The sequence below is a fragment of the Schistocerca nitens genome, chromosome 1, assembly GCF_023898315.1.
Source record: "Schistocerca nitens isolate TAMUIC-IGC-003100 chromosome 1, iqSchNite1.1, whole genome shotgun sequence".
In the NCBI taxonomy this organism is placed as follows: domain Eukaryota; kingdom Metazoa; phylum Arthropoda; class Insecta; order Orthoptera; family Acrididae; genus Schistocerca; species Schistocerca nitens.
The window spans coordinates 407801219-407829175 of record NC_064614.1 but is presented as its reverse complement, the minus strand read 5'-3'; the positions used below and the strand labels follow the sequence as shown (position 1 = coordinate 407829175).

The following is a 27957-nucleotide window of genomic DNA, read 5'->3' as shown; positions in this document are numbered from 1 at the left end:
AAGTGATTCTGCTTCAGCACCTGTTGATGCTGGTGAAAGTTCTGACGTTTGTACAGCTGAGATGTGTGAAGGAGACACACCCACCAGTGCATCAAAAAAGAAGTTATCAAACTGTGCAAGTGAAATTACAGATGAAGCTTCTAATGAACAATATGTTTTAGTCGACTTTCCTGTTTTTACTGAGTTTATGAAGAAATGTTTGTGTTGTAATCTTTGTGGAGGTTCTTTTGATATGAACATAACAAACTCTATAGGACTTTCCTGCAAAATTGCTATAGTTTGTGCCAGTTGTGAAAATGAGACCTGTTTTTGGAGCTCTAAAACATGCAGTAGCAATTTGTTTGAGAGTAATATCAGGCTAATGTATGCAATGAGAGCAATTGGTAAAGGACATACTGCTGCTCAAACATTTTGTGCCATAATGAATCTTCCACCTCCACCTGCTAAAATTGACAATTACACTGAAGTGATAGGAGATGCTGTTCAGTCTGTAGCAGATTTATCAATGAAAGCTGCTGCCAGTGAAGCAAAATATATAAATGAAGGAAACCCAGATATCCCTGTTGCTTTTGATGGAACCTGGCAGAAAAGGGGTCACACATCCAAAAATGCTGTTGCTACTGTTACTAGTGTGGACAGCGGTAAAGTTTTGGACTATGAAGTGCTCACTAAACATTGTTACCATTGTGCATCTGGTAAGAAAGAAGCAGCTCACATATGTAGCAAGAATTATGAAGGTACGAGTGGAGGCATGGAGGCTGCCGCTGCTGTGAAAATGTTTAGCAGATCAGAAAAAGAACGGGGAGTATTTTACACAAAATTCCTTGGAGATGGGGACTCCAAGGCATACAAAAGTGTTACAGAATCCATGCCATATGTCAATAAGACAATAACTAAACTAGAATGTGTCGGTCATGTTCAGAAACGAATGGGCACTCGTCTAAGGAAACTGAAACAGAATCTGAAGGACAAAATTTTGTCAGATGGTAAAACCATTAGAGGTCGCCTGTCAGATAAAATTATAAATGAATTACAACAATACTATGGTATGGCAATAAGAAATAATGCAAATAATTTGCAGGAAATGAGACAAGCTGTATGGGCCACATATTTACATCGATCATCAACTGATGATAATCCTCAACATTTTGCTTGTCCAGATGGTCCTCAGTCATGGTGCAATTATAGAAAATCTCAAGCTACTGGGGATCCTTATCACCATAAAAATTATATTCCATTGGCTGTTATGGAAGTAATTAAACCAATATATAGAGACTTGGGGCATCCTGATCTTCTGCGAAAATGTCTTCATGGTTGTACCCAGAATCAAAACGAGTCGTTCAACAACCTCATTTGGACTCGTGTACCTAAGAATGTATTTGTTGGGATAAAAACATTGAAATGGGGAGTCAGTGATGCTGTTATTTCATTCAATGATGGTCATATGGGTAGGCTAAAGGTCATGGCAAGGCTCGGCATTGCTCCTGGTATCAACACCATCAGAGGTCTTCAGCTTCTGGACAGCGTGCGAGTAAGGAAGGCTCAGTATGCAGCTGAATTTAATACAAAAAAAGCAAGGGCAGCAAGGAGAAGAAAGCTTCTAGGTGAAGAAGAAGAACTAGAAGATGACCCTGATTACTCTGCTGGACACTTTTGATAATAGAATAAAAGGTATTTGTGAATTTTCATAATAAATTACTTTAATCGCATTTTCTGGCATTTGACATTTTTAGTGTTACATGTACCTTTATCTCATAAACCACTCAACCAACAACATTCAAATTTTCAGAAATGCTGCAAAACAGTTCAAAGAGGCCACTGAACTAGAATCATGACAAGAACTGGCTTATTCTCTGAACTAGGGAAGTTTATGTTATACTTTTTCCAATAAAAAATGGCTTAATGGTAAAAAATTCATAAATACTATACCAACAAAAAGAAAACATTGGTTCTAGTTCAGTGGGCTCACAATATATGCTGAAAACCTCTGCCAGAATTTCAAAGTTCTGAAGATAATAGTTCCAAAGAAAAAGGTACACAAAGTTAGCAAATTTAACATTGGCGAGATAGGGCATTCCAACTCCCCTTAAGTTATCACATCTGATGCATTAACAGCAAAAATGTCTGATAATTTTTTTTCCTTTCAACATTTTATGTATGCGTCTCGAGGGGGATCAGTGAGAAAGATTGTCAGCGAGAAAAAGTTTCATAAAGGTTTGAAATTATGTCTTAAGTTTATTGGAAGTTCATAAGTGCTCTCATTCTCAAATGCTGGATGAATAAAGCCCAGGTGTTAGTGGACTGTCAGATATGCAGCCCAAGACAAACAGGGTTTTTAAATTTAATACCTGTCTTATTGTGTTAAACTTTTAACATATGGTTATACCTCGTAATGAGTAGATTGTGACAATATATTGAATTTTCAGATTTGGTCAGTAACTATGCAAAATATTGAAAATCAAAGTTTTGCTGCCCCTTGCAGCTGTTAGACAGTTGTAACTGGTGCTGTGACAGGAGTTCCAGGGTAGTCAACTGTAATCTTCAGGAATAAGTTCTAATTTTATCTACAATGAGAGTATAAACATGTACTGAACTGGAAACAACAAGACGCACATTACTGATAAATAAACTTTAAAGTCAAACTTTAAAGTCTTGTGTGGGTTTGAGATGACTTCTCCATCCCTTCCAGTGAATAAACTGAGCTTTAGTTTATAGTCATTCTAAAATTTTTGATTAAGAATTAAAGTGATCAGACTGCTGAAGAGTAATTTGAAAACAATTGTTGAACTAAAGATTGAATGGAAGATTGGCAGAAGTGTTGAGAAAGGTAATATATTTTTCCCACTGCTATTCAATTAGAGTTTTGATAAAATATCCTGAGAAGGTTCATTGATATAAAAGTGATGCAAGAATAAATAGAACCATAAAAAACACATCCAGCTGTGCAGATGAAACCACACTTGCAACTGACAATCTTAGTAACCTATAGTCCTTGCTCATCAAAACCAATAATGAGACCTTAACATCGATGTTGATCCATTGTTTACAGAGCCAAGACTCATAAAACATACTGTTACAGTTGAAATGTCAGCTAATTGAGGGAAAGAGTCCTTTCATGTGTCTGGTATATGGCCCCATACTTAGAAATCTGAGCCAAAAATGAAGCAACATGAGCAAACTTCAACAAAATGATATTGGTTTGATGTAGCTCTTGATGCTAGTCTATCCTATACAGGTTTCTTCATCTCTGCATAACTAAAGTAACATACATCTATTTGAACTTCCGCACTGTATTCAAGCCTTGACCTTTCTCTACAACTTTTACCTGCCACTCTTTCTTCCATTACCAAACTATTCAACTAATCCTTTCTTTCAGTCAATTTGTGCCATATATTTCTTTTATGCCCTGTTTGATTCAGTATCTCCTAAGTTTTTACTCAATATAATCACCTAATCTTCAGCATACTTCTGTAGCAACAGATTGAAAATCTTCTTCTTGTCTGAATTGCCTATCGTCCATATTTCACTTCCATGCAAGGCTACGCTCTCTATAAATACCCACAGAAAAGATTTTCTAACACATTCATATCATATATTAATACAATCCTCTTTTTCAAAAATGCTTTTCTTGCTATTGCCAGTCTGCATTTTATATCTACTCTACTTTGCCCATCGTCAGTTATTTTGCTGCCGAAACAGCAAAACTTATGTTCTACTTTTAGCATTTCATTCATTTCCTAATGTAATACACTCATTCTAATCTGATTTAATCTGAATACATTCCATTATCCTTGTTTTACTTTTGCTGATGCTCATCTTACAACCTACCTTCAATCTGAGACATTCCATTGAACTGCTTTTCCAAGTACTTAGGTGTATCTGACAATATTACAGTGCCATTGGCAAACCTCAAAGGTTTTATTTCTTGCCCCTGAACTTTAGTTCCCTTTCCTAATTTCTCCTTGGTTTCTTCACAGCCTGCTGAATTTAAAGGTTGAATAACATCACAGATAGGTTGCAACCATGCCTCACTCACTTCTCAACTACGGCTACCCTTCAACTTTTACATCTGCAGTCTGGTTATAAAGAAACTTTAGGTCCCTGTATTTTGTCTCTAGTTCTTTCAAAATTTCAAAGAATGTTGTACAGTCCACATTGTCAAAACATTCCTCTGAACCTACAAATGTTACAGAAGTAGGATTGACTTTCTTTTGCTAAATCTTGTACGATAAGTCATAGGGTCTGTATTGCCTCCTGTGTTCTTACATTTCTCTGGAACACAAGCTGATCATCCCCAAAGGACAGCCAATACCAGTTTTCCCATTCTTCCATAAATAATTTATGTGTCAATCAATGGAAAATCCAGGATGGAATGTAACAATATTGTGAATATATGTGTCAATTTTTTGCTACCATGACCATCTTATGGTTCAGTAATATTCTCACCTGTTGGCATCTGCCTTCTTTGAAAATGGAATTATTACATTCTTCCTTAAGTCTAAGAGTATTTTGTCTGTCTCATATCTTGAACACTTATTGAAATAGTATTGTCATGGATGCCTCTCCCAAGGATCTCAATAATTCTATAGTAATCACTTACTCCAGGGACTTTGTTTTCACTTAGGTCTTCCAGTGCTCTATCAGATTCTTCTTCCAATATCATATCTCCCATCTCATCTTCACCTACTTCCTCTTCTCTTTCTGTAATATCGTTCTCCAGTTTGTTTGTCTTATCTAGATCCTCTATATGTTCCTTCCACCTTTCAGCTTTCCCTTCTTTACTTAATATAGGGTTGCCATCTGAGCTCTGGACATTCATACAATTGCTTCCCTTTTAACAAAGGTCTGTTTGATTTTCTTATAGGTCGCATATATCTTTCTTCTAATTATGCATACTTCTACAATCTTGCATTTGTCCTCTAGCCATTCCTGCTTAGCCATACTTACATTTTCTGATAATCTAACCAATTATTTGTATGTTTGTATTCCCTTTCATCTGCTTAATTTATTGTATTTTTATATTTTCTTCTTTTGTCAATTAAATCCAACATCTCCTTTGATATCCAGTTGTTTCTGGATTTTTACCTACATTATCTTCTATCTTCCCTATTTCATCTCTCAAAACTATCCATTCATCTTCTATTTTATTTCTTTTCCCCATTTCATTCCAACATTGCCTAATGGCCCATCTGAAACTCTCAACAACATGTGATGTCTTCAATTTATCCATGTCCCATCTCCTGAAGTCCCAACCTCTATGTGATTTATTCAGTTTTAATTTGAAGTTCATAAGCAATAAACTGTGGTCAGTGTCCATATCTGCCGCTGAAACTGTATTACAGTTTACAATCTGGTTTTTAAGTCACTGTCTAATATAATCAGTCTGAAACCTTCAAGAGTGCCAGATCTCTGTCACACATACAGCATTATTTTATGACCGTTAAATCAAGTGTTAACAATGATTAAATTATGCTCTGTGCACAGTTCTACCAGATGGCTTATCCTTTCATTCCTTTCCCCCCAGTCCAAATGTTATGAGCACATTTTTTCTCATCATTCATAAATCTTAACATACTAAAAAATTGCTTGATTGAAAACAAATTCTGACGTCAGCCAAAATCAGGAATTTAAACAAATCCAATGGCGAAAAATGAAAATTTGTGCCAGACTGGGACTCAAACCTGGATTTCTTGTTCTATGAGAGCACTATATATGTAGAATCCACCATCCATTATCCTCATTGTTTGCAGTTTCACTAGGAAAAGGTGTAGATTTTGGGAAAGTCACCCAGAACTGCGGGTCAGGGGAGACTTACCATACAGGATGAGAAGGAAAGACTGACTGGGGCTGCATCGGATGAGATTTGAAAAGCTGAGAGCTTATAAAAGGAAGACAGGGTAATATGCAAGACAGAGATTACTACTAAAACATCATGCACGAGTTAATAAGAGTGAGAAGCTAAGTGCATTGTACACAACAGAGGTGGGAGGGGACGGTGAAAAATAGATGAGAAAGACAATGAAAGATGTCAAAAACTAAAATGGATTGAAGCAAAGGGTAGTTACACTGAAGAAAAGCTGTGATGGAAGAAATTAATGTAAATTAAAGCAGATGGGTGGAGAAAACCAAGGACTTGTTGTAGTGCTAGTTCCCACCTGCGGAGTTCTGAGACACTGTTGTCTGGGGGAAAAATCCAGATGGCACGTGTGGTGAAACAGGTCACGAATGTTATGCAACTTCAGGGCTTGCTCTGCAACAGGATACTGATAATTGCCAGTGTATACCCTCTGCCTAGGCCCATCCATCCTAATTGATAATTTGGTGGTAGTCACATCGATGTACAAGACTGAACAGCATTTACATAATAGCTGATATATGACATGTCATTTCACAGGTGACTCTCCCTTGATAGTATATGTTTTGCCAGTTATAGGGCCATTATAGGTGGTGGTAGGAGTGTGCATAGGGCAAGTCTTGCAGTGGGGATGGTCACAGGATTAGGAGCCATAGGTTATGGAGATGGGTGCAGAAGGAGCATAAGGTATGACAAGAATATTCCAGAGATTGTGAGGGTGACGGAAAGCTATTCTAGGTGTGGTGGACAAAATTTCAGGAGGAATGGATCACATTTCAGGGCATGGTTTTAGGAAGTCATAGCCCTGTCGAAGTAGCTGATTAACACATTCCAGACCAGGATAATATGTTTGCCTCACATGCAAACACTGTATGGGAGGGAACGTTTGACATTCGGATGCAGACTCTTTATAGCGATACACCACCATTCTCACCTCCGTCTTCACCGCACATAATTACCCCACCAGCTTAGTTAAAAAGCAGATTTCCCAAGCCATCATGACCAATCCTGGTACTGCTGAGCCCTCCACAAAACGCGTCGGAGCACACCACTAGTGACTCAGTATTTCAAAGACATCAACAAAATTTTCTCATCCGATTTCAATCCTCTCACATCTTATATCAAAAGTGATTAATGGAATTAAGCAGTGACTTGCAAGTGTTTTTGAAGCTGATAAACAGATGTTCTTTGACTGTCTATTCACAGTCTCCCTTGAAACTACATTAAAGGTGCTCAAGGGGGTAATGCTGCACACCATTTTCTTCTAAAATCTCTTTTATATACACTAAGCAATTCAAAAAGTTATTATTGCTTCTTTGTAGATAACACATACAAGTACCAAAGTGCAAAGGTAAAATAAAATAAATTGAGGCACTTAGAACCATAAGGGCCCAAAGCACAGACACAAAGTTTTGAGAAAAATAGATATTTTTGAAAATCAAATTTGTAGGCAAACCACCAGTCTCATATGTTTGACTTGCTTTTTACCCAAGTCTCAATGTCCTATTTTCCTATAAAAGAATAATGTACCCAAGTTATGTTATGAAACTTAAATTAATATTTAGGATTACTATTATTAATGTTAATCCACAAAATTTTCATGTGTAGGCTAGTGGCAATAGTGTCTTTTTGACTGTTGTGTGGTTTGTAATTAATGTGAAACTAAAACCAGAACATAAAGAAGAGATGCTACATGTACCACTTACACATTATGACGTATCTCAACACTTCATGGTCCTCATTACCATAATTTTTATTAAGCAGATTCTCTGGTTTCAGATAAAACTGTCCATTCACTTCAGGCATGAAATCTACTAATTTTGTTAAGTCTATGTATTCAAGCTTGATCTAGTAGTTTTGATACAATTTTATGTTTCCAAGTTGAAGTTTGCCTTCCAACTATGTATTTGGGCACTAGAATTTGCAAGGCGTCTAAAACTGTGGGGAAATAACAAATTGTGGTCTCCCTCACGGCGACTTAAAGAGAATGGTGGCCTCCCATGACTCCATTGAAGAATATGCTACTTTCAACAACAGTTTATGACAACCTATTGAAAACTTCATCATTGTAAAATAACTGAAATGAACATTGTTACCATGAACATCAACTTCTGGTTTGGTAGTGAGGATGGTAACACATTTATGGGTTCTGAAAACTATATGTGGTTCACCATAAATCAACAGATGTCAAGAGAACACATACATGTTACTGTCTTCCATTTGACAATGGTGTGCTTTAAAACCTTATGGTTCTCAATAATTCAGTTACAATCATACTTGTGATATCAAGTACGGGTTCTGAAAACTATAGCTGGTTCACCATAAATCAACAGATGTCAAGAGAATGCACACATGTAACTATCTTCCATTTGACAATGGTGTGCTCTAAAACCTTATGGTTCTCAATGATTCAGATACAATCATACTTGTGATATCAAGTAAGAAAGGCCTTCACAACTTGAAGAAGTCAATAATGTGTTGGTCCTCATGCCTTATGCAATGAGTTATTCAGCTTGGCATTGATAGATGAGTTATTGGGTGTTATCCTGAGGGATATTGTGCCAAATTCTGTCCATTTGGTGTGTTACATCATCAAAATCCCAAGCTTGCTGGAAGGCCCTCCCCATAATACTTCAAACGTTCTCAGTTGGGGAGAGATCTGGTGACTTTGCTGGCCAAGGTAGGCTTTTGCAAGCGCAAAGCCAAGCAGTAGAAACTCTTGCAGTGTGTGGACGAGTCTTAATATGAAATGAAATGGCACCCAAACTATCACTCCTGGTTGTCAGGCATCTCCAGACATGTCTTCACAGGTCATCAGGACTCACTTCATAGTGGAACTCATCACTGAAGACAATTCTACTCAGTCAATGACAGTCCAGGCCAAATGTGCCCAACAACATTGCAAATGGGCTTGTTGGTGTACAAAGGTGAATGGTAGTCAGAGCAAAAGGTGCCATGATCTCAGCCCCATTTCTGTGAGCTACCTATTAATGGTCCTTGTGGTCACTGAAGCTCCAGTTCGCATGTCAGACTCACTCTGAGTAACTCACTGATGACTGCTTGATCCTCACATCCTCTCATCTCTGTAGGTCAACCGCTTCTTTCTTGATGCTGTGTTCAGTCATGTTACACCCATCCCTGTCAACTTTGTTGAATAGTGGCATCGTTCCTATTCAAATGTTGAACAATTTGTCAATTACTCCGACTGGCTTTTTGGGCCCAGCTACATAGCCTCTCAAATGCTGATATCTGTGTATATTGTTCATGCACTTGTCTGCGAGATGTGATTACTGTCCAACTGAGTACACGGAATGAAATTCACAAAGACGTTATGCCTTCATATCAACATGTCCCCTGTTTATTATCCTTACCACCTATGTGGTGAAATTGCACTGGACCATCACACATTCATCTATCAGCTGCCAAAGTTTATGATTTTGTATTTTCCCTCAATAACTGTATGAATATCAATTTGAACCATTTGCATAACTCCTTCATGATGCATCTATTTCAATTTTATAATTTTTTTAGCATCATGGTGAAAAATAAATGACTCTAATGAAATAAATAATTTAGTTTTTTACAAACTGTCAATGAAGACTGCAACTATTTCAAATTTAATGAAATAACTCCTCACCCCTTCTGGCCTCACTTTTTGCTGTCCCTTGTCCTCCACCTTCCTATCCCTTTCCCCACGCCCACTATAGTACTACACATGACTTGTATCCTCCAAACACACGCTCCATTCTCTACTTCTCTCTTCTCATCCTCAACCCCAAGTACAACCTCCTGATGCTGCTCCTAACAGTCCTATACTGGTCCCACCGCATTTCTGCACACTCCCACAGGCATCAGTAGCATCTGCTCCCACAATTACACTGTTATCCCTCCCCTTCTCTGCCCCACACCCCTTCTGTACCTCCACTACCCACCCCAACTAGACTGCTGCTCAATTACAGTCGCAGTTATGCAGGATATGACAGGGGTCATGTGTGTGTGTGTGTGTGTGTGTGTGTGTGTGTGTGTGAGTTGAGCTTATGTGAATGTGTGTGTGTTTTCTACATCTGAGGAAGGACTTTGTCCAAAAGCTGAATATTTCTAGTATTCTTTTCACCGTGCTTGTATGCAACTCAGTGAAAGCTTTGTGTGGTGAGTAGCAATCTGTTCTTTCCATATTGTTGTAATTCATCACTTCATTTGAAAATGAAAAAAGAATTGTACTGTAGACAGAAAGTTTTGAAGGAAATATAACGAGGATTGGGTGAGACAAGATCTGATAGAAAAAAGAACCGATAGTTTTTGAGATATGAGAAGTGAAACATGTAAATGGATTTCTGTATGTACATACATAATTTGTATTCTTACCTATGGGGGAATCTTCCTGTATTGAAGCAACATAACTCTCCCTCTCAAACACTGGGCTATTGTTGTTTACATCACGAACTGTAATACGCACTGTCGCTGTATTTGCAAATACTCCGTCACTAGCCTGAAATACATAATTTGTCATAATTGCTTAATACATCATAACTAATCACACACATATTTTGACACATGAATAACATATGAGGATAAGCAGGTAGAAGAGATTTCCCAAATGAAACCCTAGAATTAAAACTTGGGGATCATATAACAGAACTGCTGAAACAGTTGAATAAATTTGTAATATTAGGAAAGGATAGATGCTACTCACCATAAAGATGACCTGTTGAGTTGTGGATAGGCACAACAAATAGACTGGTACACATTATAGCTTTTGGCCAAAGCCTTCTTCAGCAAAGAAAACACACACCAATACACATTCACACAAGCAAGCAAACCTCACACACACATGAACATTTCATTGTGCCTGTCTGCAGCTTAACGCATCATTCTTACAGTGAGTAGAAATCTATCCTTTATCTAATATTATTGATATCCAACCAGGAGATTCCATTGTTTTAATAAATCTCTATTCACAATGCAAATGTTGAATATAAATTTTTTTAAAATTGGCATACTTTGCTTATGTTCATTCCATGCTCTCATATGGTATCATATTTTGGGATAACTCATCACATCAAACTGAAGTTTTCTTGTTCCAAAAGCACATAATGTTAATTCCTTGTAGTATGAATTCAAGAGTGTCTTGTGCAGCCTGTTTGAAGAACTGGGTATAATACCAACTGATTGTCAGAACATTTATTCCTTAATTAAGTTTGCCGTAAGTAATACAAGCTCTCTCAAAGCAATAGCTCAGTTCATTGAATCAATGTCAAGAATAAGAACAGTCTTCACAAAGATTTAATATCATTCACTTTAGCCAGAAAGGTGCCCATTATCCAGTAACTCACACGTTGAATAATTCACCAGCAACCACAAAAAATTATGTACAAATAAAGTACTGTTTCAGAGGAGACTAAATGGTTTATTGGTGCCAAATCCCTCTACTCCACTCATGAATTTGATAGTAGAACCAAAACATACTTATTATTAACTGTAGATATCACATAAAATGAATTTTACTAAGTGATAACTGACTTCAGCACAGTTTCAGTGTACCAATATGATCTGTGTAAGTAAGTTTTGCAATTCTTCTTTAATTGATGCTAGGCTGCAATAGCCTAAGAATTATGTTATGCTCATATTCCACACCCACAAAGCTCTCCTCACTTTGGGTCTACTGTTCCAACAGTTAATCTAACCTACTGATCTCTCATTGACATGTGTTAAGGAAACTGAAAAAATGCACAATCTATATTACTATGTTTATGATCAAATCAGGATGGAATATAAACAATGACCTGAGAAAAGGCAACTCGTCACTATTTAACAGAGGGTACAAGAAGTAGATAAGCATTTAAACAAGTGTTGATTGTTATATCCCTGTGGTCAAAGTAACATCCTTCTTCAGAGTACACACTTATAGGTACTCACTCTTACTGTTGCTGCCAGGCTGGTGTGTGCACGGATGTAATATTACAGTCTGACATAATATTGTTATCAAGGTAATTAGAGATGGAACACACACTCAGATCACAAAGGGGCGAGGAAAGAAATGGACAATTGCAATTCTTAAGCACCCTCTCAGTATTCACTTGAAATGATTTATGGAAATAGCAGAAAACTAATAGTAGGATGGCCACATAAAGGTTTGAAATACACTCATCCAAAACAAAAATGACTGCATTAGCAACCATGCCATTTTGATTGGTTTGGTTTGACTTAGGTTGAGTAGTGATCTTAGCTACTGTGCATGGTGTGAGTGTGGAAGTCAATTTATGGAAACAAAGACCAAGCTGCAATGATTAACACACTTATACCCTTGGCATGAACTGATGACACTACTGTAGAATATTATTTATTTACTAAGACTGTTGTGTAAAATAAGGCTACTAATTCTCCAATGAAAATACTTTTATTTTAAATTCATTACACTTGCATAGACTTTTACCCAACAAATGAAAATTTTAAAATTAGATGCAAATTATTTTGTTATGAAATATCAGCCAGCAGCTGTAGCATTATGTGTGTGACTCAAATTAGCAATATATTATGGAACTATACTAAGCAGAAATATTGTCACATGGCAACCACTATGAAGTCAAAATCTGACAGCAGGATCATCAATGAAGTAGAACAATCAGCACTGAAAGCATGTTTGTTACAAATTCTAATGTACAGATAAAACAGGTGAATTCCTGAGAGCAGAGTGCTACTGTTTATACAAACATTAAACATTTCAGAACATACAAACATTACAAACATAAACTTTGAGAGGCTCCAAGAAATGATAAATACTAAAAACACAAATAGATTGTGGTCAGGTTTGAACTGGCAACTCATAGCATGCCAGCCAGCAATGTTAACTGCTGCACCATACTGCATGCAGCACAGCTCATGGCAATATTGACTAATGCTGTACAGATTATTACAGTTTTATCCTGAGTAATATTCTGTTTGCAATTTCTGAGGTTTTCTAGTGCAATTGATAGTTTAGGCCTTTATGGATATCAAAGCAGGTAGACAATTTTATTTTTATACATAATATTCTAATGACTGATTTCTTGTGTGCTGCTACCCATAACCATAATAAAAGCTTTTCAATGCTTTTCTTCATTTAACACACATTGATATATTGATTAAATGATCAACAAAACAAAATTCTGTAACATCATAAAATAATAAAAAATCTTTTTATAGAAAGTCATTAACATTCAAGTTATATATATTCCAAGAATTAATACAAAATGATTTGTCACCACTATCAATTACAGAAGCTTTCCCTCAAAGTGAATAATGTAACACTACAGTTCTGCAGGCCATGGCACATCAAGAAGGCATCCTTTGCAAACTTGCAGTTTCTAGCAAAACTGCATCACACTGTTTGAAAGCAAAGGTAACCCAAGTTTGACCACCAGCTACTTTAATGCTATTAAAATTCAAAGTCAAACTTGATGTCATCGACCAATAAAGAACAGCTGTACGGTAATCAAATTACTTGAGCTGTTTGATGTACTGGTGTTCTGTTGGCTTTGATAACAAGTACAGAAAGGATAACTCTTTGAGGCATCATAGTCTATAAAGCTCCAAAATTAAACGTAGTTTTGTGGATGCTTTCAGGTAAATGATTCCACAGCTGTAAGTGTTAGCAACTACTGTGCATTAATTTTTGAAGTGTGTGTAAATTAAATACTGATGAGCTCAAACAATGTGAAGTTTGGAATGGGATAGGACAGATTGCTATTCACCACAGAGAGGAGGCACTGAGCCACAGAGAGAAAAAATGAAAAAGATCGCTAAATTAATTAAGCTTTTGGACAAAGTCCTTCTTCCAAAATACAAAACACAAACACATTGAAACAAGCACAGTCCTTCTTCCCAAATACAAAACACACATTTACAGAAGTACACTTTGTGTGAATGTGTCTGTGTTTTCTATTTCAGAAGGACTAAAACAGAAATCTTAATTATTTTAGCAGTCTTTTTCATTGTGTCTATCTTTGAGTTAAATACCGATGATTATCATTTGGCTTAAAGGTCATAGTGATGTAACAGAATTTGGAGTGTGCTGGTGATTTATCTGTGTATTGTAGCACTTAATGAATGTGGGTTACCCGATAAAAATATTTTTTTAGGATATGGGCAGTGATCCTTCAAATCTTTCCAGTAATACAATGCTTAATTGGATTAATATACCAGAGAGATGAGTCACTGTGATTTATTGTCTTATGTGAATCCACTCCATGTACCTCAATCATATTGTTCAGTATTGTTGTCATCACATTGATACTTAGACCCAAGTTTGATACCCCACTGTGTACATTTATTGTTTAGAACTGTTGGATTTAGTCCATAAAGCATACAGCTCTTTCCCATTCCTGACTGACAGAGAGACTTCCTTAAAATGAACTCTCCAGCCATGATTATAAGGTTTCTCAACATCCTTCCTATAGCATGAAACACAAGGATGGTGATGTCTGTTTGAGCAAATTTGAGATTGTTCACTCTTTTTTATTCAGACTTTACTACCACTTCACTTGCCCAAGTCAAAAATATCAAAGGGATATAGTTCTGTGGTACACAGATGTGGTCACTGAATTAAAATGGGCACCAAAATACATAGTGGGTAGTCGGGTGTCAAACTTGAGTATAAACAGCCATTCAGCACTAACACCCTGTTTCAGTCTAGTTTAGGTTCAGGCAGTGAACACACAAATTTGTTGCCTATAGCACATGACGAAGATGACTAAATGGATTGTCAACCCAGCTAAGCACTTACAAGCTTGCCATTTGAATTTATCTTCAAATTGAAGGCTGCAAAATTTATAATAACCATCTACTTTACTAAGATAATTGACAAAGCTTGTGACATTTGCTGCAAATTACAGGAGCTCTTTAACAAATTACCTAACCTATTCAACTCACTGTTACATTACTGATCTGAGCTATTAACTCACCCATATCTCAGGCAACAATATCTGACACATTTGTCTATGGATTTACTTGAATTTGTCTGAATGATCCCCTAGTTTTAAACTAAGATGAAGGAATGTATGTGCATTTGATATCTCTTACTTGCACCATTCCTTTCAACAATTAGCACAAAATTATGTCAATTCTTAGTCCATTTCCCTCACATAATAATTACCTAATGTACACCAGCTGGTTGTAATAATTAAGATATACTAAAAGAAAAATGTTTAATCTGCCGTACCTGTACTGTTAATGTAATTACATCACTTGTAACATTGGTCATGTCAAGGCCACTAGCTGCACGAACTGTAATTTCTCCTGTATGAGGATTAATTTCAAACAGGTTCTTAACATTTCCTTCTACTATTGAGTATGTTATCTCAGAAGTTACATCGGTGTCTCTTGCCTGAAACAAGCAATATTTTTCATTTACTTTAAATTTACAGTCATCAATAGTGGATGATACAGAATTCTCATTTCGTATTGGGTTTTATTTTGTTGTTACATGCTTTACTGTACCTGAACTTGCAGTGGTGGTTCAAAATTACTGGCGCCTTCATCAATGGCAACAAGATAATTATTATTTGTAAACTGTGGTGCATTGTCATTGCTGTCAATGAGTAGGATTCTGACTGGAACAGCTGTGGTATGGCCCTCTCCATTGTCATCTGTTGCCTAAAAAATAATTTATTTATTTTATGTGTTACAACATTTGGACAAATATATGAATGATGTATTAATTGTGAGTAAAGTTACAAAACTTTAATCCTGCAATAATTATGATTGATTTTTTTTGAAAAGGAAAACTTTTAATTCAAAAGTGATGAAAATCATATTTCAAACTGTCTCCATGCATCCAAGTAACTGTTATTTAACTGTTTCAAATCCTAACACTGTAACTTGACTTACACCTCCATCTCTAGCAAAGTAATAATCACTCAAGTCAATGAAACTGCTGATAAATTTTGAAAGCTTTTCAAATATGCCATCGAAAGTGATTACATCAGTTTTTTACAACTGATAAATATAAATCTAAGTCATCCATTTGATGCTCAACACCACAGTCTAATGAGAACCTAATTCTTTGCATTTCTGCAAGTTACATATACATTCCTTGGACCTAGAAGAAGAGATTTCAATGTAAATTACAAGGTTAGAGATAAATCAGGGGAGTACTAAGCTATAAAATTACAGTGCTTGACAAACTTTTCAATTTAAAAAAAAGTTAATCTGTACTGGCTCAGTGAAGTTAATTTTTTTTGTACCACATTAGAATCATAATCAATTGACTATATGTAATTTTTGATGATTTTGTGTTTCTGATTTAGAAACAAAGCTATAGTGGTAATTATAGTTCCCTCTCACCTTTTGTGAGCCGTTAAACTACAGAGGTAAATGTACTTCCCATTGCCCATTTGTGAGCTGCTATCAGTTGCCATTACAAGTGAAAAAATAAAAAAAATATGACACTTGGTGTTTTTATTTTGCTTTGTTAAAAAAATATTTAGCACCTGGAAATGAGCTGATACAGGTCACAAGAGTACAAACTGTAGAAACAGAGCAATGTGTTCTGATTTCAAAAGTGACAACAGTAGTGATCTCACAACAAACAGAAACTGATTACTGTAGCAGTTTTTATACACCTAGTACTACATGCTACCACAAGATGTCAGCCACATCCACAGATGGCAAGGTATATTCCCATGATGCAATAAAACAACTAAGTAAGCTTTATGCAGACCACAAAACAAATACTAGTTTTGTAGTAAGTATAGCTCCCAAGTCTCACAGGAAAATTACTTTGGTGATAGGCATACTTTCCACTGCACTTTAAAACAACATTATTTGATGGTATGTATATTTCTCAAGGACCCTGAAAGGCACAGGAGACATTTCACAACAAAAAAGGCTATATTTCACAACAAACAGAAACTACAGCTGTTGCAGTGGTCTGCCGCTGCCTGCCAGGAGCACACAGTGGTGATATGACCTACCCAAATGAATGCAGTAAGGAAATACAGTTAGTGGTAAGTGTATTACCCATGACCCATGGAAGTGTTAAAATGTATGATTGTTGGTGGACATTAGTGGCAAGTTACGAGAGACAGCAGTGACAGATATACATTGCTCAACAAATGTTTACAATGCTATCGTAAAATGTTGTCTACAATACCAGAAGTATCATTGACCTAGGCACTTCATGCTTTATCCAGTTAGAGCTCATATACTCTATGGTGGTTACCACTGGCATGCTTTGTGGCCATTTCCCAGGCCAGACACGTAAACAGACCACTGCTGCAGTGGCACAGCATGAGCAGTCCAGTATCAACAACAGTTTCATTCAGTTTGTGTTCAGCACTGCCATAACATGGCACTTACAGGCATACAACACTTTGACAGAGTCAGGATAGGGACTTTACTTTCAGTAAGTCATACATGGCAAAATGCTGCTGATCGGTTACATGTCATTCAAAGTGGTGTGTCTGAGGCATGGAGAAAGTACACAGAGATGGGAAATGTGAATAACAGACCTTACAGTGGTCGTCCTCATATGAGGTGTGTATTTGTTTTCTTCTCGGTTGGGCCAACTAACGACTAAGTGTGAATATCAGTTCCTTATTCACTGTTCTTTTCTTTTCTTTCAGTTATCTTCGATCTGTTCACTACATTTTTTTCTTCCTGTCTTTTGAGCACTTCAGACTGGTTTTTTACACTCACCTAATTTGTAGTTGTTCCACATTTAATACTTTTTCCCTAAACACTTCTCTGTGAGTTGTTTATTCAGCTATTATATTTTTTTCCAAGTCCCTTTTTATTTCATGGATCAAACTTGAAGCTGACTTTTTATTCAAAAAATATTTGAAGTTCTTTTTGGTTGATTTATTGTATCTACTGTCCTGCATTCAATATAAATGTTCACAAAATACCAGTTGTCTTTTTCCCATTACTTCTGATATATTTTCTGATTCGATAAATTTCATCATCATTTCTTAATTATCAACCTCTATTAGTTTCTTCATTTTCCTAATTGTTTTTTTCCAATATTTCTAATTTATCTAAATTATAGTTCAATGCCAGACATTCACTTGCATATAGACACTCTGGCTTCACTACCATCCTGTAATACCTTATTTTTACATTTACAAATGGGCATTTTTTTATTGTAAGCCAATGGCCTTGCAGCAGTGGTAACACCTGTTCCCCTCAGATCACCGAAGTTAAGTGCTGTCAGGCCGGGCTAGAACATGCATGGGTGACCATCCTACATGCCGAGTGCTGTTGGCAAACGGGTTGCACTCAGCCCTTGTGAGGCAAACTGATGAGCTACTTGATTGAGAAGTAGCAGCTCTGGTCTCGTTAACTGACATATGGCCGGGAGAGTGGTGTGCTGACCACATGCCCATCATATAATGGCATCCAGTGACACCTGTGGGCTGAGGATGACACGGAGGCCGGTCGGTACCATTGGACCTTCATGGCCTGTTTGGGCAGAGTTTAGTTTTTAATTTTTTATAGTAAAGATTGTAGTGTAGTTATTCCATATGCCTTCCCATTTTATGTATCCTTTTTTTCTACAGCTATTTTTTCCAAACTATTTTCTTGGTTTATCTCCCAAGGAATTTCAATTATTTAGCTTTCTCTATTTGGCTAGTACCTGTTTTCAGAAATTTTGGTGCATTTTTTAATGTTAATAATTGGCATTTACTTTTCCTACCTAAGGCTCTAATTCGTGTTTAGTCTCATTTCATGCAGCTTTAATCCTATCCTCCTCTCACTTCAAGTGAAGAAACTTCTGGTTTCTAGAGGTTTCTAATCTAATATTTTCTATGGCCTTAAGGGGATACGGAATCGGATTTTGGGTTAAAAAATCGAATTTTTTTTTATTGGCGTATTATATTCTGCCATGTTTCCTCTTTAAAATGACGTATCATACATAGCTCTACTACAATTATAACTATTTTATTTTTATATATTTGTGAGATCGGGTATTGCGCTTTAGTTATACACGTCTCTCGTGGCTGACCATGAACTTTTTGGCAGTACCTTTAAAGTGACATGAATTCAAATATCCCGGTTTCCAGCGACTATTTATACACTAGTTGCCCGAAAATGTTTCTCTCTGGTTTCCTCAAGTTACTCTTTGACTTTGTGGCGGGACTGTTTTGTAAACAGTGTGATATAAGAAAGTAGTTGTTGTTGAGTTATTTCGTATTTAGTGCTTCATTTTTCGCAGTGAAAATGCCTAGAGCTAAAGCAAAAGTATTTAAAAAGCGTGTGAACTGGCAAAAGAAAAGAAATAATGATTCATTAGCAAAGCAAAGCAGTTCATCATCATCACTGTTGGAAAATGTGAATCCACTTATTACTGATTTGCCGAACGAACTTACACCAAATGAAAACAGTGCTTCTCATAAAAAACTAAGAGATTTGGAAGAGAAATATAATTTACTTGATAGAGGGAATGAAGTTTTTGAACTCATTGATACGAATATATTGTGTGAAGCTCTTGAAAACAGTTTGTGCTGCAAAAAATGTCATGGAAACGTTTCTCTGAAAGTAGAATCCCATGTTGGCCTGGCTGCCCAGTTTAATTTAATATGCAGTGTTTGTAAATACAGCTGTAAGTTTCCAAGTTCGGTTTCAGTAACTGTAAATAATGGATACAAGAAAACTGAACTTTATAGTGTAAATATTAGGTTAGTTTATGGATTGCGAGCAATTGGTAAGGGCAAAGCAGCTGGTGATATGCTATGTGGTGTTCTAAATCTTCCAAGTGCACCTTCAAAGTTTGAAGCTTACAATTATGTACTAGGATCTGCAGTTGAAGATGTAGCACAGAAGTCAATGCAGGTTGCTGTGGAAGAAGCAGTGGAAGAAAATGACGGCAGTCGTGACCTCACAGTGGCGTTTGATGGCACGTGGCAGAAAAGGGGCCACACCTCCAACAATGGTGTTGTAACAGCAACTAGTGTTGATACTGGCAAGGTTATTGATGTTGCAATAATGTCTAAATACTGTAGGTGCACAGGCAGGCTGAAAAATGAACACAGTGATGACTGTATTGCTAATTATTATGGTAGTAGTGGTGGCATGGAGGTTGCTGGGGTGAAGAAAATTTTTCATCGCTCTTCACAGTGGTATAATGTTCGCTATGTCAAATATCTGGGAGATGGTGACTCTAAAGCATTCAAAGAAGTTTTGGAAAGCAAACCATATGGGAACAGTGTAAATATAAGCAAACTTGAATGTATAGGACATGTGCAGAAGAGAATGGGTGCCAGGCTGAGAAGGTTAAAATCAGTTATGAAAGGGAAAAAACTAGATGATGGGAAAACCTTGGATGGCAGAGGAAGATTGACTGATTCCATAATAGACCACATTCAGAACTGCTATGGCCTTGCAATCAGGCAAAATACAGGCAATCTTGAAGAAATGAGGAGAGCTATATGGGCTTTATATTTCCACACCGCATCCACGGATGAGCATCCACAACATGGTTTGTGCCCCAAAGGTGAAAACAGCTGGTGTAAATACAATAGGGGACTAACAACAGGAGAGAAATACATTCACCACCACAGTCTACCATCAGCCATCATGGCAGAAATAAAGCCCATTTTCAGAGATCTGGCTGACAGAAGTCTTCACGGAAAAACGCAGAACCCCAACGAGTGCTTGAATAGTGTGATATGGCATCGTCTCCCAAAAACAGTGTTTGTCGGAATGAATACACTACATTTTGGTGTGTATGATGCTGTGGCAACCTTCAATCTTGGAAATATAACTAAATGCCAGGTCCTTCAAAAGTTGGGTATGTGTGTTGGTTCCCGTACGGTACGTGCTATGTTCTTTTTAGATCAGCACAGACTAAGGCATGCTGATAATATAATCAAGACATTAGTGAAAAAAGCAAGACAGGTGCAGAGGGGTGCCAAAAGAAGACTTGAAGATGATTATGAAGACTGTGAAGGGGGTATTAGCTACGGATCAGGAATGTTTTAATCTTCTTTCTCCGTTTCCCGTAAGTTTACTTTTTACTTCATCTAGGAACATTATCTCAGGTACTGGTCAACCTAGAAGTCTGAAATTTTTATGACGTAGTGACATAGGTCCCTATTACATACTGAAACAACGATTTTTTAATTACTTGATTTACAAAAGACTTAGGGGTGATAGTCTAGTAAAAAGCGATGGAAAAAATTTACTTAAAAATAAATGTACAATATCTCTGTAAGAAAATACTTTGACAATAAACTGTTGTTTCAGTATTGTTGTAACATATGAATGCACATACAGTAAAATTTTTACCTCTCTGTCTCCAGTAGTTTGTGAGAAAATGTTCCCTATAGTAGGCATATATTAACATTGCGGGGATAGGTGATTCCGTATCCCCTTAAGTTGTATTGATCCCTCATGCCAAATGGCGATTGAACATTTTTTCCTTGCTACATTTTAAAGTTACTGAAAAAGTCTTTCACATATTCAGTGCAGATCAAAGAGAAAATACAGACAATAAACCAAAACCACCTAATGTGGTTCTTGATTCAAAATCAGGAATATTTACTTCATCTTATATGGTGAAGAACTTTTGGAATCTGTATTTAGTAACTCTGCTTTGGTGACACTGTCATCAGTAACATTTCCTATGCTAGTAAACTTCACATATGACCAGAATCCTCTGAATTTTCTGCCAGATTTCAAGACAAAGTTTCGTTATGGAAACTATTAAATTGCATATCACATTGAAGTTTGCACTAAATTTTGAGCTTCTGTAAAACTTTGCCAATCTGGAGATTTTGCATTCTTTTAAATTTGGCACAATTTTTCCATTGCTTGTCCACATTGTTCTGATATTTTTTGTGAACCATCGGGAGGGGTAAGTTCTGTCAATTATTAATTTATCTGGTATGAATCTCTTTATTGTTACTGATACTATTTCTTTGAATTTACACCACATCTGGTCTACATTTTCATAGTTAGTTCAGAACAAATGGAGGCTATCTCTTAGAAAGGCATCAAGTGAATTTTTATCTGTATTTATTTATTTATTTATTTATTTTTATTAGATGTGTTTTGCATTTATCTTTGGTACATTTGGGTACTGTGGTATTCAGTCTCATTACAATGATCTTGTGGTCATTAATCCTTGTATCTGTCATAATGCTTCTTATGTGCTCACAGTTATTTGTTGCTAAGATGTCGAGTATATTTTTGCAACAATTTATACTTTCAGTGGCTTCCTGAACTAATAGTTCAAAATAATTTTCAGAGAAAGCATTTCTTATTGATAGTCTCCTTTTAACAATACATCATGGGCTGAATATTTTTTACATATTTTCATACAACACAATCAGAGAACGCATTCATCTTACCTTGTACGTCAGCAAGTACTCATGCCTTGATTCATAATCTAGACATGGGTCCTTACCAGGAGTTGCACAATCTGCTACTGTTATCACTCCTGTTCGGTTATTAACCATAAATCTGTAAATAAAATAAATTGAACATCATTCATTTGAACTAGCTTGTAGCTGATTATAATTACATAAAACTGTGTTGTTTAAAATGCTTCAGGGTGATGACAAAAATTTAAAACCTATGCAAACAGATGTTTCTAGTGATTCTACTGTTTTTTGTCCAGCAATAGAAAGCAATAGGAGATACCACACAAAAATAGTATTGCCATATCATATCAACACATGTGCTTCATTAATTCATTTATTTTTTATGTTCCTATCATGAAGGAAAATGTTCAAGGACGTCAAACAAGTCAATGTGTAACAGGAAATGCACTGGTTTGAAAAAAGTTGATGCTTCTTCAGTTATGGTCAGTAACATTTCGGAAAGTTTTACAACTAAAAAGTATGTTTATGGTCACCTGGTCAAGTGAGTAGAGTTTTAAATCTACTGTAGGCTACTGTAGACTATCACAAGTAAGTGTACACTACGGTTGTTTTCCTAGTGGCCAGTCAGTTAAAGTTGTATCCATATTGCCTGTACATAAGATGTGCTGCATACTTATCAGGTATTACTTCATATTGATAGTGTTGTTTACGTATTACTAGATTTCCTAGAAACTGGAAGGAATGAACCATCTGAGTGAGGATATTTGAAGGACTGTGTAACCTATGGAACATCTTATTTAAAACATGTTTTTGTTGCTCATAAAAATCTTTCACATTTATCAATAATAACAGGAAACTCTTTCCTTTGACCATGATGAAGAATGTTCTATTGAGTACAAAATATCAACATTAATTACATAGATATTTTTCACATTTGTGCATGTGTGCTGCACTTGCATCAAAGTAATTGCTTTGTTTGCATAAAAGTGCAGAAGTTACACAATCACATAATTCTTATTGTTTATAAAATGCAATTTATACCTGTAAGGATGTAAAGTACACAATGGGCTTACACTGTATGGTGTGCAGCTCTAATTGTGTGCAAAACAAATGAACAAACAATGAGGAGATATCTATTTATTTATTTTTTATTTATTTGCCCACGAATCACTTTAGTACATTGTTTGTACAGTGGTAAACCTAGTTAATTTACAACATGGTAGTCATTTTAACTATATTGTTGACATTATGTTGTTGTTGTGGTCTTCAGTCCTGAGACTGGTTTGATGCATCCCTCCATGCTACTCTATCCTGTGCAAGCTTCTTCATCTCCCAGTACCTACTGCAGTCTACATCCTTGTGAATCTGCTTAGTGTATTCATCTCTTGGTCTCCCTCTACGATTTTTACCCTCCACGCTGCCCTCCAATGCTAAATTGGTGATCCCTGGATGCCTCAGAACATGTCCTACCAACCGATCCCTTCTTCTAGTCAAGTTGTGCCACAAAATCCTCTTCTCCCCAATTCTATCAATACCTCCTCATTAGTTATGACATTACCTAAATGCATAATAATGTAGGTTGGTGTCCTACATTGCTTCTACATGTGACAATAGCAGTTATTAAGTGAGATGACATGATAAGCACAATGGATACAATATTATGAATAGAAGCTGTGGTGAAGCAAGTACTGTTTTACTTTATTTTACATGCATTTAATGTTGGTATGCATTTTATGTAAGAAGGCAAATGGTTATATAACATAACTCCAGTATGATACACTCCTCTTTTGCATATGTCTGTATTTACCATGTTCATGTGTAGGTTCATATTCTCCCTAGTTTCATACGTGTGTATGTCACCGTCGTGTTTGAGTAGATTTTCCTTCTTTTAAGATGCTCCCTTTTGTGAAAATTTATATTTAAGCAAGGCAGTGGTAATATTTAGAGAGTTTTAAAAAGGGATATACAGGATTTTTGTAGAATTTGTGGAATTCCCCAAAAAATTATTCTTTGCATAAGTAGCAACTGTATACTACAATGGTACATTGTCAACACTGATGAGCAGCTTGTATTCTGAGTGAGGATCCTAACAGCATATGCTAGTAAATTCAGTCTCTTATTTAAACTGTTTAGGTGTACCTTACTCTTAAGACCTGCCTGAACATGAATGCCTAGAAATTTTGTTTGACTGACTTTCGACACATTTTTTCCTTCTATAGTGAAAACAGGTTTTGCAGGATGTAGGTTTTGTGCAGTGTGGAAGTTAAGTGCCACAGTTTTTTCATAATTTATGATGAGCCTACTGGTCATGAACCAGTGCATTACGGTATGCATAACTGGTATTGCAGCCTCCTGCAGATTTTTCTCAATCTGTGATTTAATTAGAATATTAGTTTCATCTGCAAAGAGTACAGTTGTTCCATCATGTATTTGACTAGCCAAGTCATTTATATACAGCAGAAACATGACAGGTCCCAGAACTGACCCTTATGGGACTCCATACTTGATTTTTCTCCTCATCACTGTAAAAACTAGAAATTTTTTGTTTCACTATCTTTGTGTTTTATTTCTGTAAACTGCTGATGATTACTGAGGTATGACTGGAGCCACCTTTCAGACTGGCCTCTAATTTCGTAATTAATTAATTTGCACAAGAGAATGCCATGATCAATTACACTGAAGGCTTTACTTAGATCCAGAAATATCACAGATACATGTTGCTTATCATCACCCGCTTTTAATACTTCATTTAAGAAGGTAAAAATTTGCTGTCAGAGTTGACTTTTCCATGTTGGGAGTCACTTATCAACCTCTCTTTATTTTTAAAAAACCTGTTAATTTTGTAAGGAAAATTTTTTCCACAATTTTGCTGAAGCCTGACAATACTCAAACTGGGCCTATAATTAGCAATAACACTTTTTGCATCCTTCTTATGCAAAGGTGTTACTTTTGCAGTTTTTAGGTTATTTGCAAACACCTCTCCCTCAAAAGATGAATTTGCTATGTCTGTCAGTGGTTCCACAATAAATGTTGCTCTAACTTTTATAAAAGCATCTGGTATCTCATCAACACCCACTGAATACTTATTAGGTAGTTCTTTTAGGATTCTTGACAGTGCCTCAGGTGTCACTCAATTCATGAAAAATGTGTTTGGATGAATTTTTTGATCTGAGTGACTGGCTGGCTGTTGTCAATGTGTGTATTTATTAACTGCTGAGTTATAATAGAGAAATAATTGTTGAAAGCACTAGCCACTTGTTTGGGGTCAGTCAGTTTACTTTTATTCATAATCTGCTCTATATTACTGTGGTTAACTGGCCTGGTTCCCATTCTTTCCTTATAATTTGCCAGGTTGCTTTAGTTTTATTCTTTGAATTACAATATTTTGTCATTTCTTAGTTTTTTTGCTTTTGAAATAACTCGTGTTAGTATTCTTTTGTGTCTTTTGAAATATGTAATAAAGTAAGGATTAGTATTTTGCTTGGAGTACTCATACAATCTCCTTTTGTTTTGACATGATATCCTTATCCCTTTTGTAATCCACTTGTTTGTTTTTTGAGTAGAATTTAAAGCAGCTATTTTCTTGGGAAAGGCCATTTTAAAAACATGTCTGAATGTAGCCATAAACTTATCATATTTCTCATTGGTATCATTACAGTCATTACATATTTCCAACTTTCACCCTTTAGGAGAGAACAAAAATTTTCCACATTTTTGTACTGAAATTCCTTACAGTGTGTCGTATTCTACTGTGGATGTTGTGTTCTGAAATATTAATTGCAATATCAGCTCCCAGTTTCTCTCTCACACATTTACATTCTTTCATTAGCAATACTACTAGTAATCCTAACATTTACTATGTCTTTTACATACTGTACCAAAACCACTGAACAATAGTTTCAGTAGAGTACAACTCTAAAAGTGAGGTAGTGCTGATACAGTGAAAGTGGATTCACATTCATGAGTGAGTATCTTCTAATCTTCACTTAAGTTTCTTGTGATTTCTCTAAACAATTTTCATCAAGTAAATATCCAAAGTGTTCCTTCAGTACATTACAAATTTCCTCACTCATACATAACGAACTCAGCTAATGCTCCATCTCTAAGAACCTAAATGTAATAAATGTTAAAGAGTTTAATTATCCTTCAAAACACTTTGAGTCTTTTTGGCTGTCCTGCTGAATACACACTTGCTGCAGGGGCAACAGTCTGGATGATTGACTGATCTGGCCTTGTAACATTAACCAAAACGGCCTTGCTGTGCTGGTACTGTGAACGGCTGAAAGCAAGGGGAAACTACAGCCGTAATTTTTCCCGAGGACATGCAGCTTTACTGTATGATTAAATGATGATGGCGTCCTCTTGGGTAAAATATTCCGGAGGTAAAATAGTCCCCCATTCGGATCTCCGGGCGGGGACTACTCAAGAGGACGTCGTTATCAGGAGAAAGAAAACTGGCATTCTACGGATCGGAGCGTGGAATGTCAGATCCCTTAATCGGGCAGGTAGGTTAGAAAATTTAAAAAGGGAAATGGATAGGTTAAAGTTAGATATAGTGGGAATTAGTGAAGTTCGGTGGCAGGAGGAACAAGACTTTTGGTCAGGTGATTACAGGGTTATAAATACAAAATCAAATAGAGGTAATGCAGGAGTAGGTTTAATAATGAATAAAAAAATAGGAGTGCGGGTTAGCTACTACAAACAGCATAGTGAACGCATTATTGTGGCCAAGATAGACACAAAGCCCATGCCTACTACAGTAGTACAAGTTTATATGCCAACTAGCTCTGCAGATGATGAAGAAATTGATGAAATGTATGACGAGATAAAAGAAATTATTCAGGTAGTGAAGGGAGACGAAAATTTAATAGTCATGGGTGACTGGAATTCGTCAGTAGGAAAAGGGAGAGAAGGAAACATAGTAGGTGAATATGGATTGGGGGGAAGAAATGAAAGAGGAAGCCGCCTTGTAGAATTTTGCACACAGCATAACTTAATCATAGCTAACACTTGGTTCAAGAATCATAAAAGAAGGTTGTATACCTGGAAGAATCCTGGAGATACTAATAGGTATCAGATAGATTATATAATGGTAAGACAGAGATTTAGGAACCAGGTTTTAAATTGTAAGACATTTCCAGGGGCAGATGTGGATTCTGACCACAATCTATTGGTTATGAACTGCAGATTGAAACTGAAGAAACTACAAAAAGGTGGGAATTTAAGGAGATGGGACCTGGATAAACTGAAAGAACCAGAGGTTGTAGAGAGTTTCAGGGAGAGCATAAGGGAACAATTGACAGGAATGGGGGAAAGAAATACAGTAGAAGAAGAATGGGTAGCTCTGAGGGATGAAGTAGTGAAGGCAGCAGAGGATCAAGTAGGTAAAAAGACGAGGGCTAATAGAAATCCTTGGGTAACAGAAGAAATATTGAATTTAATTGATGAAAGGAGAAAATATAAAAATGCAGTAAATGAAGCAGGCAAAAGGGAATACAAACGTCTCAAAAATGAGATCGACAGGAAGTGCAAAATGGCTAAGCAGGGATGGCTAGAGGACAAATGTAAGGATGTAGAGGCTTGTCTCACTAGGGGTAAGATAGATACTGCCTACAGGAAAATTAAAGAGACCTTTGGAGTGAAGAGAACCATTTGTATGAATATCAAGAGCTCAGATGGCAACCCAGTTCTAAGCAAAGAAGGGAAGGCAGAAAGGTGGAAGGAGTATATAGAGGGTTTATACAAGGGCGATGTACTTGAGGACAATATTATGGAAATGCAAGAGGATGTAGATGAAGATGAAAT

The 27957-nt window shown here is 36.4% G+C and overlaps 1 protein-coding gene across 1 annotated transcript in view; it reads right to left on the bottom strand.

Moving 5' to 3' along the window:
* Positions 1-27957, bottom strand: part of LOC126249607 (cadherin-87A) — a 782263-nt gene that overhangs the window by 161653 nt on the left and 592653 nt on the right. Inside the window, exons 14-17 of the mRNA XM_049951276.1 lie at positions 22180-22291; positions 15329-15484; positions 15051-15215; positions 10220-10343 (exon numbers count right to left, since the gene is read on the bottom strand). Of these exons, the coding sequence (XP_049807233.1) occupies positions 10220-10343; positions 15051-15215; positions 15329-15484; positions 22180-22291 (557 nt within the window). The remainder of the gene's footprint in view (positions 1-10219; positions 10344-15050; positions 15216-15328; positions 15485-22179; positions 22292-27957) is intronic.